The sequence below is a fragment of the Megachile rotundata genome, chromosome 15 (genome assembly GCF_050947335.1).
Source record: "Megachile rotundata isolate GNS110a chromosome 15, iyMegRotu1, whole genome shotgun sequence".
In the NCBI taxonomy this organism is placed as follows: Eukaryota; Metazoa; Arthropoda; class Insecta; order Hymenoptera; family Megachilidae; genus Megachile; species Megachile rotundata.
In genome coordinates, this window is record NC_134997.1 from 2,657,102 (window position 1) to 2,672,095 (window position 14,994).

Genomic DNA, 14,994 nt, shown 5'->3' on the forward strand with positions numbered 1-14,994 from the left:
AATTTAAACAAAAATGATAAATTTTTTAAATATTATTTAAACAAATAAAGTTTCTTGAAATTTTTTTACACACAAAAATTTCCTATCTAAAGACCAACAATTTACAAAAAAAGAATTCAAATATCTTCTATAGTTCCGGAGATATTCCCAAAAACATGGTTTTAACCCTCAACTTCCAGAGCTATTTTCACCCCTTCAATGTGAACGATGGCCGCTAAAAAAAAATACGTGTCAAATACTTTTTTGAGAACTATCTTTCACATAAGTTTCATTAAAATCGGTGTGTCGCGGTTCGATATGTTTCCTTGTTAGTTTACATAGGGACATACCTACATAGTTATATTTAGTTCAATAAGTGCGAATTTAGTGTTAGTGATGGCTAATGAAGATAGAGACATTTTCTTCAGCCCCCAAAAGAGTGGAAATCAGCAGCAAGGATCAAACCCTTTCGAGGTTTCGAACATCGACCGTGTGGGCATCAGGGTGCCACCTTTTTGGTCTAGTAACCCGCTGCTCTGGTTCCATCAATTGGAATCACAATTCGCACTAAACAACATAACAGTGGATTCCACAAAATATTTCTATGTCACGTCGTTCCTTGATATTAAGTGCTTGCAAGAAGTCGAGGATATAATACAGAATCCTCCCGCAACTGGCAAATACGAGAAGATCAAGGAGGAGCTAATACGGAGATTATCCAGATCGCAGGAGCAACGGATTCAGCAGCTCCTGGAACATGAAGAAATTGGCGATAGGACACCTTCGCAATTTTTACGCCATCTCCGCAACCTGGCTGGGGATATTAAAGTGCCGGAAAATTTCCTGAGGACGATCTGGATGAATCGACTGCCAGCATCGATGCGGACCATCCTCGCCACGCAGATGGATGCATCTCTCGAGAAGATGGCAGAATTGGCCGATAAGGTCAATGAAATCACGCCTATCGGGAAATGTGCTGCTGTGTCCACGGACACCCGATTCGAGCTGTTGTGCGAACAAATGGCGGGATTGACTCAACAAGTCGCGGAGCTTGCAAAGCACAGTTCAACGGCGCATCCTGGGAGATCCACTTTCCGCGGACGGAAAAAGTGGCGCAACTACGGCCGCAGCTCCAGCCGAGGCAGAAACAACAGCCGCACCTCCGGCCCGTCGCAGCCAGGTGTATGCTGGTACCATCGCAGGTTCGGTGACAGGTCAACAAGGTGCACCATCCCCTGCACCTACCCGCAACGTCAACAGCAACACCAGGGAAACGAGATCGATCGACCTTAGATGCGGCAGAAGTTGTCGATCCAGCCACGAGCCGCCTATTCTTAAGTGACAAAGATAGTAAGGTAGAGTTTTTAATTGATACTGACGCCGATATTAGCGTTTATCCGCGAAAATTAGTTAAGGGACATCCTCCCAAAAGTACATACACTTTGTATGCCGCGAATGATTCGACCACCTCAACGTATGGCGATATTGTTTTAAACCTAAATTTAGGATTGCGGCGAATTATCAAATGGAAATTTATAATCGCGAATATCACGAAACCTATAATCGGCTCGGATATGCTTAAGTATTACGGCTTGTTGGTAGATTTAAGGAATAAACAGCTAATCGACACTGAAACAAAATTAACGTCACAAGGAAAACTGGGGATTGCCGATTTAAATTCGGTCAAAACAATTGTCGGTGACTCTCCATACCATAAAATCCTCACAGAGTTCATAGATATCACCATTCCCACACGTACGAAACACAACATTACACAGGCACGAAACACAACATTACACACCACATTAAGACAACAAAAGGACCTTCAGTCTTTTCGAAACCACGTAGGTTAGCACCTGATAAATTAAAAATAGTAAAAGAGGAATTCGAGCATCTTTTGGCCGAAGATATAATTAGACCTTCGAAAAGCCCGTGGGCTTCGCCTTTGCATTTGGTTCCTAAAAAGGACAAAGGTTGGAGGCCGTGCGGGGATTACAGAGCACTACATGCACGCACAGTACCTGACCGTTACCCTTTGCCTCACATTGAGGATTTTTCTAGTTTATTACATGGCAAAACCGTTTTCTCCAAAGTAGATCTTGTTAAAGCATATCATCAGATTCCCATAGAACCTTCAGACATAGAAAAAACTGCAGTTACTACACCCTTTGGTTTGTTTGAGTACGTCAAAATGCCATTTGGTTTGATGAACGCGGCTCAAACATTCCAAAGGTTTATTAATGAAGTATTATTTGGTTTAGATTTCTGTTATGCATATCTAGATGATATTTTAATAGCATCGCGTAACGAGGAAGAACACTTGGATCACATTCGTCAACTTTTCAATAGACTTCAAAAATACGGTATCATTATTAATCCTGCTAAATGTACATTCGGTCAAACTTCAATAGATTTCCTTGGTTACACAGTTAATAGTAAGGGTACGGCTCCAAATTCAGAGAAAGTAGATGCCATCAGAAATTTTCCAAAACCTCAAGATATAAAAGAACTCCGACGTTTTTTAGGGATGTTTAATTTTTATCGTCGCTTTGTCCCTAACGCCGCAAAATTACAAGTTCCATTAACAGATTTATTAAAGGGTGCACCTGCTCGTGGTAATCCTCGTATTGCCTGGTCGAAAGAAGCCGAACTTGCTTTCACCCAGGTAAAGGAAGCACTTGCTGAAGCGACCCTTCTGGCGCACCCGGTACCTGGCGCTAAGCTTAGCGTTACCGTGGATGCGTCTGATTTCGCAATCGGAGCGGCACTTCAGCAATGGGTGGACGATACCTGGCAGCCTTTGTCCTTCTTTACAAAAAGCCTCTCGTCAGCCCAGCGTAAATATAGTGCATATGACCGGGAATTATTAGCAGCTTACACCGCAGTTCGTCGTTTTAAACACAACCTTGAAGGTCACACATTCACAATTTACACTGATCACAAACCTCTGGTTTACGCTTTCAAACAGCGGCCAGAGCGTTCCACTCCACGACAGTTCAGACATCTAGATTTTATAGGACAATTCACTACAGACATTCAACACATATCAGGGAAAGACAACATAGTCGCGGACGCATTGTCCAGAATACAGGAGATTAATAAACCCGTTGATCTATCGGAATTGGCACAATCTCAACAGGCAGATGAAGAGCTTCAAAGTCTCTTGCTGTCTGAGACTGCCCTTAAATTAAAGAAAATTAGGTTCCCGTTTAAAGATCGCTAGTTGGAAATTTTTTGCGACACTTCTCCTACTGTTCGTCCATATATACCTGCAAACTTACGTAAACGAATTTTTAACACACTACACAATTTATCACATCCAGGAATTAAAGCTACTCGCAGACTGGTTACTACTCGCTTTGTTTGGCCGTCTATAAACAAAGATTGTAATACTTGGTCTAAACAATGCATTCCTTGCCAAAGAAACAAAATTACACGTCACACCTCATCTCCGTTAGGCAATTTTTCATTACCGGTTTCACGATTCCATCATATACACATTGACATAGTAGGACCATTACCCATTTCGCAAGGATACAGGTATTGCCTCACCTGTGTCGACCGTTTTACCCGCTGGCCAGAAGCTTGGCCGGTCGAGGACATAACAGCCGAGACAATAGCTAACACCCTTTTAGTAGGATGGATATCACGCTTCGGTGTTCCAGCTATTATTACTACAGATCAGGGTAGACAATTTGAATCTCAACTTTTTAAAGAATTAACACAGTGTCTTGGTTCACATCATATCAGAACTATCGCTTTTCATCCTTCATCTAATGGTATGGTAGAGAGATTGCACTGACAATTAAAATCAGCAATCCGTTGTCATGAGACCGACAAATGGACCGAGGTACTCCCACTAGTCTTATTAGGTATTAGATCAACTTACAAAGAAGATTTGCATGCAACTCCAGCAGAATTAGTATACGGATGCACATTAAAATTACCGGGAGAATTTTTCAAAAATGATCAAAATAATCCAGTGACATCCGATTATGTTTCACACTTCAAACACACAATGAAAAACATACAACCTTGTAAAGCATCACGACACGGCACACGTACACCATTTATACACAAAGATTTACACACATCAACACATGTATTCATTAGACACGATGGCGAAAAACGTTCGTTGCAACCGCTGTATGACGGACCTTACAGAGTTGCCAACCGTAATAATAAATATTTTACAGTGTTAGTGAATGATCGCGAAAAGAATATAAGTATAGATAGGTTAAAACCTGCGTATGTAGAACCGACTCAACATGTAACGAACAATACTTCCGATACACGAAATGCGAGCGATCAAGCAAACCGTAGTCCTAAGGGTATTCTTAAGAAAGCTGTGCCAATTAAAACACGTCATGGCCGTATAGTTAGATTTACCGAGCGTTATCAGGCATAAGTAACCGATGTAAATAGTTTTTCTTGTCTGTATATAGTTTTTTTTTTTGCGCTCTATCTTGTATTATTGTTAGTGTATTCTCATGTATGTAAATATGTATGTATGTATATAGACCATGTAAATATTGTATAGCGTTATCACTGGCAAGGGGGTGATGTAGCGGCACATGGTTCGCAGCGTTGGTAGAAATTAGCATTGACCGTTTACAGATGTTTAGGTGTAGGCAGTTAAGCCTACCCTAAAGTCTGTAAGTCGGCGAAATTATTTTATGTTTTTTGGACGTGCGTAGCTCAATAGACTACCCTACCATAAACGCTGCCAGCCATGTCCCGTTACGGTTCATTAGGCCACATGGTCAACACGGGCCGGAAGGACAGTTTCGGTTGACAAACTTTAATTTATAATACTTTTTCCCCCGCCGAAAATGAGAGGACTCTGCAAGAAAAATAACTCCACCCTCAACTGTGTAAGGAGTTACGCCTTCTCCGAAAAGTTTATATATACTGCGGAAAGGCGTCAAAACACATATTAACAGTCGAGCCTCCGATTCTGCATCATCGAACATTCTATACTGATTCTGTAACATTGTATTCAATAGCATTTCTGTAACATCACACATAGTTTCCATAGTTCACATTAAACACCTTACCTCTTGCAAACACAGTGTTGCGAGTATTCATCATTTCACCTAACCTACCTCGTGACAATAAATAACTTTTCTATTCAACAAATCAAAATTTGAATTGAATAATTAACAAATTTAAATATAACTCACCCATTGAACCGCAAATAATCACGATGAAAATGTATCTCTATCACCGGGTCAATCCACCGATTCTTACTTATAGCATAAATAAATCACCATACAGAAACTCTCAAAAAACGCTCAAGTAACTTCACTGTTATCCTTCATGATTAGTTTTTATTATCACTTTTCTCTCTCACTTTTGACTAATTTTCACTAATTTTTAGTGTTAGTCCGACACGTAAATAGGACGAATGAAAACACGTGAACAAATATTCATAAATAATTTACACTATATTATCTTGAAAGCAAGAAAACAGAATTTTCGGTTAGCAACAATGATACATTTTATTTCGACACGTTTCTTTCGACAATAAACGACGACTGTCGATCGACGCCGCAGTCGTTCAACAGATCATCGTTGCATGGCAACCGTTCGCGACATATGCCTCGCGATCGAGAACGAAACCGGAATCCGTGGCCAGTGTAACAATGTCTTCTAATAAAATATGTAATTAAACTTCGATTTCTCAAGTCGGATACTTTATAAAGGGAATATAGCGTATCGTCAAACATACATACATGTATCTATGAATAAGAGACAGTGAAATAAATTGAGAGTTTATTGACCCTGCCAGGACATCAGCTGTTGATACTCTGATCGGTGGATCTACCCGGTGACATAAATATTTTTTATCGAAGCTAGTTTTTTCATGAATCAATGGGTAAGTTTTATTTAAGATGTTTTTGTATTTTTAAAATTAAATGTACGCAGCAATTGATTTATTTCATTTCAATGAGGTACTGCATTAGATATTCCATTCCAGTTTTATCCCATTTCATAGTGAAGGTACTCATTCGTTTTGAAACGTGAATTTATTCGTTTGCTTCATTCGAAGAGTCGAAAAATTAATTTTTTTGAATTTATTCTTTTTCCTTTTCGAAGGCGTAAAATAAATACAATATACTTGGTCTGGGTAAACAACAACTAATTGGTTTATCTCTCATTCATGAATTACAAAGAATTTAATATTATTCTTAACTTCTTAATTCATTATTCGATTTAACTTTTACCTAATAGCTTCCTGTTATACCGACGATATACCGGCGTTATACCGACGTGGTATCGATACGCTTGTTCACGATCACGATCGACTGTCATTTTCGAAACTGTCGCTCTCGCTTCTGAGCGCGCAAAATCCTCGCGCTCTGATTGGTCCATGTTTTTGCTTAATAATTCAAAAACGAAGCTTCAAACCCCATTTTTGCAAAGGAAAATCTTATTCAGAATGACGTCCTCTACCACCCCTTTCAAGGAGTAACATTAGTTACGGGACACCCTGCATAAAGAGAAATAGAGGTATTTATAATACCTTCGTACGCTGTGTCGACGAAATGCTGGTTCATTATAATTTTGTATTACATATTAGTTGTAATTCCTTAAGAAAACATTTAAAAGCATATGTTCATTTAACATTTTTGTCTCATTTTTGCGTGTAAAACACGTTTGCAAAGTTTGCCTAGAAAAAACTAGGACACCCTGTATATATGTATTTGCATAGGCTAGCATACAACAAAGTAAAGTTCTCCATGTAAGCGTAACATTTGAAATTACAAATAAACATGTTCCGAATTACGTTGTGTTTGGTCTTATATTAATTATGAAAATGACACGTATATTGATGACAGTTTCATAAAAAAAAAGACACAAAAAGGTTTTATTCTTGCAATACAATTGTCTCACCAGTTTCGCGTCAACCGCTCAATCGTGAAGATGTGTAACAACAGTACGGTCGCGTGTGCCTCATATACAGTGCATGGGTGTTAGTGAAAGTGCCACAGTGCACTGGTGTTAGTGCCTTCACAATAATCGGTTCCGTATCACTCGGATACGGAATACAACCAACTAAAATGAAATCATCAACAGATTACCGACAATTTAATGAGGCTTCTGAGTACAGAGGCTCCTCATCCATAACTCTAATAGAGAAAAAGCCAATCCAAAATAATTCAATCCCAGACAGATCCTACGCTCACGCTGCAAAATACGAATCCATTCCTACTAAAGATCAAGCTATTATCCTCAAAGCAATAGACGGCATATGTATTAAAGAATATGCCTGTGCAATAAGAAAAATAATAGGTCCGAAATCAATAAAATTCTTATGGAGAATATCAAACAGCAGAATATGCATCTATTTAGACAAAAAAGAAACGGTGACTCTCCTAACTTCAAACCACAAATCAATAACCATAAATAACAAAACAATTGAAATGAGACCCATGCTGACTTCAGCCCAGCGAATAATTTCATCCAACGTCTCTCCCATCATATCCAACTCAACAATAGAAAATATATTCAAACAAAGCAATGTTCGACTTTATTCAAAAATATCCCATCTAAAAGCAGGACTGACCGACCCAGAGTATTCACATATATTAAGTTTCAAAAGACAAGTATACGTCAATCCAAAAAATGTAAAAATAATCCCAGACTCAAAAGAGACTTGAGGCTTTCACGGCCCGGCGTCATACAGGTATTACTGTTGAGGCTTTCGGGTGTAAGCCGTGTCCTAAAGGAAGCGAGTTCCCAACGTTTCGCCAGCATTGCAGCTAGCTTCATCAGGGGTTACACTGATACTGGTGCGACAGGTGTTATGTCGCACCTTATATTGCGGTGCGATGCTCACGTTCCGGATCGTTGACTGTTCCGGTTGGTTGCTTGCGTCCAATCAGAAAGTGGGACTTTTTGATTGTGCACACAATTAAAAACTGGGAAGAGCATGTGCCAAATTGGGTTAATGTGATATCCTGTATCCCGGTTGATGTTGTTCGGGTGTTTCCGTATTTCTATTGCTTCCCTGTGCTTTCGGGGAAGATAGGCTGATGTTTTTGCCAATACTTCGGTTTTTTCAAACAGGATTTTGTGCCCAGTGGTAATCTGGTGTTCCGCCACGGCTGATTGAATGTAGTCCAACCTGGCGCAACGCTCATGTTCCTTGAGTCTGGTGTTCACGCTCCTCCCAGTTTCGCCGATGTATACTTGGCCGCATGAGCATGGGATTTTGTACACCCCTGGTGTAGACAGCTGCGGCTGCGGGTCCTTGGGGGAGGTGAGGAGTTGTCCTATTTTGGTATGAGTTGTGAAAACAGTCCTAATGTTGTGTTTCCTGAGGATTCTGCCTATGCGGTCGGTCGTACTTTGAATGTATGGCAGGAATGTAGTGTTTACGGCCTAAGTCACCAATAGATCATGAACAAACAGAAGAAATGCTCAAACTAGTAAACCAAAAAATTGAGCTCCATAAAGAAAAATATATTCTAAACTATATTCAGCTAAAAAGCTTCCTAGAAAATGCTTTCGGATTAAACCACCGACTCGAAATATCCAAAGACTATACAGAAAACAGACCGGCCTTAATACAAATGCTAAAATATCTACCCCCTCCTAAGTTATCGAAGCACAAAAAATCGAATACACAGACTCTGTAAAGAACTCTCCCTTCAATTACCGGACGAACACTCGACTAATTAGGCATCTGATGCTGAATCTGACACATCACAATCATCCTAAACGTCCAAAATAAATATGAAGACAATCTTACAGTGAAGCATCAATGGATATTACGCGCACCTTGAACAACTCTAAATCATACTGAAACGACACAACTCTGACATAGTATGCTTACAGGAAACCAATTTTAAAAAGAACCACTGCTCCGTCATAAAACACCATAATATCTTTGTAAAAAACAGAGTAAACGAAAGCCACGCAAGTGGCAGGGTAGCCATCGCAATATCAGACAAATACTATTTGACTGAAATCCCTTTAACAACCAACATAGAAGCAGTAACAATTTCAGTATCTTTACCACATAAAATACACATCTGCAGTATTAGACATCCCCAACAGCCACCCCTTCGAATTTGATGAACTCGAAGATCTAATTAAACAAATCCCATCACCACGAATTCTAGCCGGTGACTTCAATAGTCACCACGCTCTATGGGCATCATCCAAACTGGATAGCAAAGAGAAAAAGATCGAGAAGCTGTTAAGAAACTCTAATTTAATTCTCTTGAATACAAGAGCTCCAAATCACTTTAACATTAACAATGGACCAACAAGCGTAATAGACCTTATAATATGTAGTACAAAACTAGCACAACATATTAACTGGGAAACCCTAAATTACCTACATGACAGTGACCATTTCCCCATCAAAATAACGTTGGAAAATGATACCCTCCTCCGTAAAGTTCCCACCGACTTGAATGGAACACCAACAAAATCAACTGGGCGTCATACCAAACAATCATATCACACCCGCTTATTGGAAGGGAAGATAACTATGAAATAGACCCAACCAAAATTAATGAAGCAATAAATGAATTCACAGAAATGATCAAATCAGCAGCAATGTAAGAATCTGAAACTCCCTAAACCAGGGAAATAAGAAAGCAAACCGTCCTCTGGTGGAATAAAAAGTGCAATACTGCTCTATTAGAAAGACATCACGCATTTAACCGAGCAAAATAGCACCCCACCAATGAGAATTTAATTGAATTTAAAAAATTAAGAGCTAAATTCCGTAGAATCAGCAAAGAAAGTAAGAAGGAAGTATGGAAAACCTATGTCTCGAGCATAACCGTGCAAACTCCCACTAAAAAAGTATGGGAAAAAATCAATCGCATGAACGGAGGTCGCGCAAAACAGGGGATGCAGTTTCTTGAAACCTGGGTAAATAACTATGTAACGCACCCCAGTAACATTGTAAATGTCCTAGCGGAACAATTCAAACTAAATTCGAGTAACGACAATTATAATCTATCTTTTATAGCCGACAACTCAGATCACGACAAGCTTCTAGAAGAAATCTTACTCCATACTGATGATAACAATATGAACCCTACATTAAATGCTCCAATACCTTTAAATGAAATAATCAGTTCCCTCTCAACTACAAAAAACTCTGCTCCCGGACCAGACAATATCCAAAATAAACTACTAAAATTCCTCCCGAAACCCGGAATAGACCACCTACTGAAAATCTTCAACTGTATCTGGACTCATAAAATCTTCCCTGTTAACTGGAGAAAAGCCAATTGCCCTCACAAATACTATGTGCAAATTATTAGAAAAAATTATTAATAGAAGACTCCGATGGTACCTAGAAACAAATAATATACTAACCCAACTCGATATCGTTTTCGGCAGTATCGTTTCACAATAGACGCTTTAACCAACATACATGTAGAAGCAGACATATGCGATACTTTCCAGAGAAGCGAACATCTTGTAGCTATATGTCTTGACGGCGAGAAAGCATATCACATGATCTGGAAACCTAAAATAGTTAAAACTCTGTCCAAAATAAATATCAACGGGTACATGCTAGCCTTTATAGTGAATTTTCTCACAGATAGATCAATCCAAGTCAGAACAAATGGAACAACATCGAATTCCACAAAAATACAGAACGCAGTTCCTGAAGGATCCGTCATAAGTGTTACTCCCTTTTTAATTGGGATCAATGACATTATAAAAAATCTAAAAGCTCCAATAAAATTTTATCTTTACGCTGACGACCTTATAATAATCTGCCATGGTAAAAACTTAAGTACAATATACAACCTTCTACAAACATCCATAAACCATCTTCACAAATGGTCTAACAAATCAAGCCTCAAATTCTCTTCCCCCCCCCGACAAAACACAATGCATCTTCTTTATCAAAAAATCAAAATATCAGACTCAACTAAAGCTACCTATAGGGGAAACTGATCTAAAATTTGTAGATCATATTAGAATTCTAGGGCTCATCCTGGTCAAAAAATTGGCATGGGTCCCACATAAGAGACATAAGCGACACAGAAGAGACTCTTGCATGAAAAGGCTAAGCATAATTAAAGTACTAGCCAATAGTAGTTGGGGAACCGACCAAGAAATACTATTACAAATATACCGAGCATTAATACGAGCAAAAATTACGGCTCAACCATCTATAATTCAGCAAAAAATGGAACTCTAAAAATAATTGATCAAGTTCATCATACGGCACTGAGAATATCTACAGGCTTATACCACAGTTGCCCAATAACTAGCATCTTATTCCAGGCCAATGAAATGACTCTGGAACAAAGAAGGAAATACCTAACACTTAAATATGCCACAAAAATCTCCACTACACCGAACAACCCGACCTTTAGTTATATCTTTTCCGACAGATTCAGCGAATTATACTCCAAAAAACCAAAGCTCCCATCACCTTTCCGCATTAGACTAAATAAAATTTTGAAATTCCCTATTGAATGGACTCCTACCATCGAACGTAAACAAAGTAAAATACCTCCCTGAATTATCAAGACACCATCTACTAACCTGAACCTAGTGGATCTACCAAAAACACAAATAGACCGATCGACACACAAAACCAAATTCTTTGATATAAAAAACAATTTCTCTCACTGTAATCAAATTTGCACCGACAGTTCCAAATCCGATTCAGGAACAGGATACAGCACTGTCAACGAAAATGCAACAATAAAACAAAGTCTCCCCAAAACAGCATAAATTTTTACCGCCGAGGCATACGCAATATTTGAAGCCTTGAAATACACCAGCACCAATAATCTTAAAAACGTTGCCATTTTTTTAGACTCGATTAGTGTAATAAAAGCCCTAGATACCCCAAACAGCAGCAATACTCATGAGATCATAACGAAAATACAGGAAGCATACACAGAATTATACAAAAATTGCAACACTGACATAAATATCATTTGAATTCCCTCACACCAAGGGATAACGGAAAACGAAGAAGCTGATGCAGCAGTAAAAGAAGCAGCAACCCTACCATCAACCGAAACAACCTTTCCGATTCCATGTCCGATTCCAAGACCTTACAAACCACATAAAAAAAATTATAAAAAAAGACTGGAATAAAATCCGGACCACAACAAATAAACACAACATAATTCGAGATTTCTACCAACAAATCGTAACCTGCAATTTAAACAGGAAAGAAAAATGTATAATGTCTCGACTAAGGTCAGGTTATACCAGGATAATGCATGAACACCTAATAAAAAAAGCTGATCAACTCTATTGCAAATACTGCCTCACCGAAATTCTCATAGTAGACCATATTCTATACCAATGCAGAAAAACCGAACCTCAAAGACAAAAATATAAATTAAAGCCGGATACAGCCCTCACAACCAAAGACCGCATAAGAAACACTATAAACTTCCTGAGAGAAACCAACATGTACAACAAAATATAGCACCCAAACAGACAACCGTCGCCAATGACCACACAATGGTTAAACATTTATGAAGAAGAAGAAGAAGAATTGACTCACTGATATGTTACTGTTTGTTTACGGTCGTATGTAAGCTTTACTGGCTGTTCTTTTCTGCGATCGGTAAATCATCAATTAAGTGAGGCTAGTAGATACACGTAAATGTTCAAACCCAAAAGATTTGCGTATTTCGAATAATTACTGTAGTAGAATATACTAAAACTATTTAACGAATTAAAAATGAAATAACATATATATGTATTGTATACGACTGTAAATTAATGTAAAAGTAATTTAAAATTAAAAAAAAACTTCTCATATTCGTCTATATTCTCAGTTACATGTTTCCCTATACCTATTTATTATGTAATAAGATGACTTCATTTTGCATTGTTTCGTTTAATATTTTGTTTTTGATGAACCGATTGTGAGTATTCATTGTAAGCGGAACATTTCTGTACCTTGATTAGCCTTCTGTGTGTGCTTCAAATAGGTTATCATCTAGCACAGGGGTCGGCAACCTTTTGAGTCGGACAACAATTTACAAAATTTCAAAGTTTTTAAAGAGCTACAAAATTTTTTCTTGCCAACAATAAATAGTACTCGCATAAATAAAGTTTTTTGATAAAAAAAAACTAATCTATCTATTCATAAGAAAAAATATCTATTCATATATAAGTAGTGTTTTTGACAACAAATTAGATAATATATATATGGCATTATTAGATAATTACTTATTATTTAAGTAAAAAATTAAAACAATTAAACATTTACTTACAACACTAACAGTTGACGACAGCGACAACGCGTGTCACGGGGGAGGGGTGGGGTGAAAAGCGAGTACAAGTGGTTGAGAGATAAAATCGGTGCTTAATCTTCGTTAATCGATTCAGAACGATTTTTAAATATTTTTTTTTTTGATAAAATAAATAATATTTGCGAATTGAACTAAAGAGCCGCAGCTTCACATCCAAAGAGGCGCATGTGGCTCGCGAGCCGCAGGTTGCCGACCCCTGATCTAGCATATATCGATCCGTCAGGAAATCTTCCTTTCTTGAGATGTACGAATTTCTCAAAACTATATTTTTGTCACAGTTTGTATATTTACGCTATTGTACCTGTGGTTGTTTCTAAGCTGCGTATACCTAGTATAATATATGCGGTATAACTGATTGTATATTCAAAATACTGTTAAACTATTATACATATTTAGACCTATTTTTACATACGATCGAAATGCAATAAATGTCATTCCATATAAAGTTTCTAGAACGCGGCCGTGCGATAGTCATCGGATGCAGACAATCTCATTCTTTACAAATCTCATACATTTGAAATGTATGCAGCTAATTGGTGCAGAGTTGTGCAGTAATTCTTTTACCTGAAATGATGTAACTGCCTCCATTACTCGAGAATTAGAAGTTTCCTGACTGAACCATATGCGCATATTTCAACTGATCTCTACGAATCTGTTTTACTAGTGTTAACTCTCGTTAAAATGAATGAAGATACGTGAATATTTTGAGCCCATTATCATTAACAAAATATACAAAAAATCGCGATGAAAAAATTTTAGAATTTTTTTTCTTTTTTTTAAGGTTTGTAAAAACATAGAAAAATTTTTTTGATTAATGCCACTTCCAGGTTGCTGTTCCTTGTTCCTTCCCCTATAATTTGCACGTCCATGAAGTTCGTTTTGACGATCGGTCGCAAAGTTATGAGCTACCAAAGCCAAAATGACGCTTTTTCCTTTGATAGTCATTATCTCATGAACCCAATATCGAACAAAAATTGTAAATACGGTTTCAGAAAGCGGAGAATGCACCCTTTAAGATGGCTATATCAGTTTTTGATTAGATGTTTTTTTTTTATGCTTAATATTGATGTAAAAAAACGTCAAAAAACGGCGTTTTTTCCTTAAATTACAAAAGTTACGATATCTTTGTAAATAAGTATTGTAATGATTATGCCTAAGGCGCGAAAAGGCGCTTCTTCGAATTTGGAACCAAATTCCCCAAGCCATGATACGGCGTTGCATTAATATGCGTGAACGTTTGCAAGATGTAATTAACAACCGTGGTGGTAATACTCCATATTAAATTTACAAGCCCTCGAATTTTTATTCAAACAACAAAATTACACTCACCCGCGCAGACATTGCTGCAGGCGCATATCTGTGCGCGCCCACGTTCATATACCTGCATATACACGGCACATATACACACGAACTCATACACACAAGAGGAAGCGTAAATCCGATCTTCTCAGACAGAAGCAGTCTTTAAAAATTCAGCAATAGTACCGGTAAATGTAGAGAAACAAACTTTTTTACCCAACAAACGGATTAGTCGCGGATAGGAGCAATAATGACGTTTCCTTAACACTTTTCGTTCAAGTTTCAAAGTTTGATCCATCTTTTCATAGGGAACAAAGAATCGGAGCCATTTGAAACTTGGCACACATTTTGTGGACAATATGAGCTTAAAAAAAAACGTAGGCATAATCATTACAATACTTATTTACAAAGATCTCGTAACTTTTGTAATTTAAGGAAAAAA

At 37.9% G+C, this 14,994-nt stretch overlaps 2 protein-coding genes across 7 annotated transcripts in view; one reads left to right on the forward strand and one right to left on the reverse strand.

Moving 5' to 3' along the window:
* The first annotated feature begins 375 nt into the window (after positions 1–375).
* Positions 376–1,272, forward strand: LOC143265916 (uncharacterized). The gene has a single exon (XM_076540576.1). It carries the CDS (start codon positions 376–378, stop codon positions 1,270–1,272), a length of 897 nt encoding a protein of 298 aa, XP_076396691.1.
* Positions 1,273–5,862: 4,590 nt separating this feature from the next.
* Positions 5,863–14,994, reverse strand: part of LOC105663407 (uncharacterized) — a 32,634-nt gene continuing 23,502 nt past the window's right edge. For 4 of the 6 annotated variants that reach the window (XM_076540739.1, XM_076540740.1, XM_076540738.1 and 1 more), the window contains one exon: positions 5,863–7,038. In XM_076540739.1, the coding sequence (XP_076396854.1) occupies positions 7,014–7,038 (25 nt within the window). In that variant the 3' untranslated portion in view covers positions 5,863–7,013. The remainder of the gene's footprint in view (positions 7,039–14,994) is intronic. The other 2 variants (XR_013040726.1, XM_076540741.1) reach the window with 2 other exon arrangements.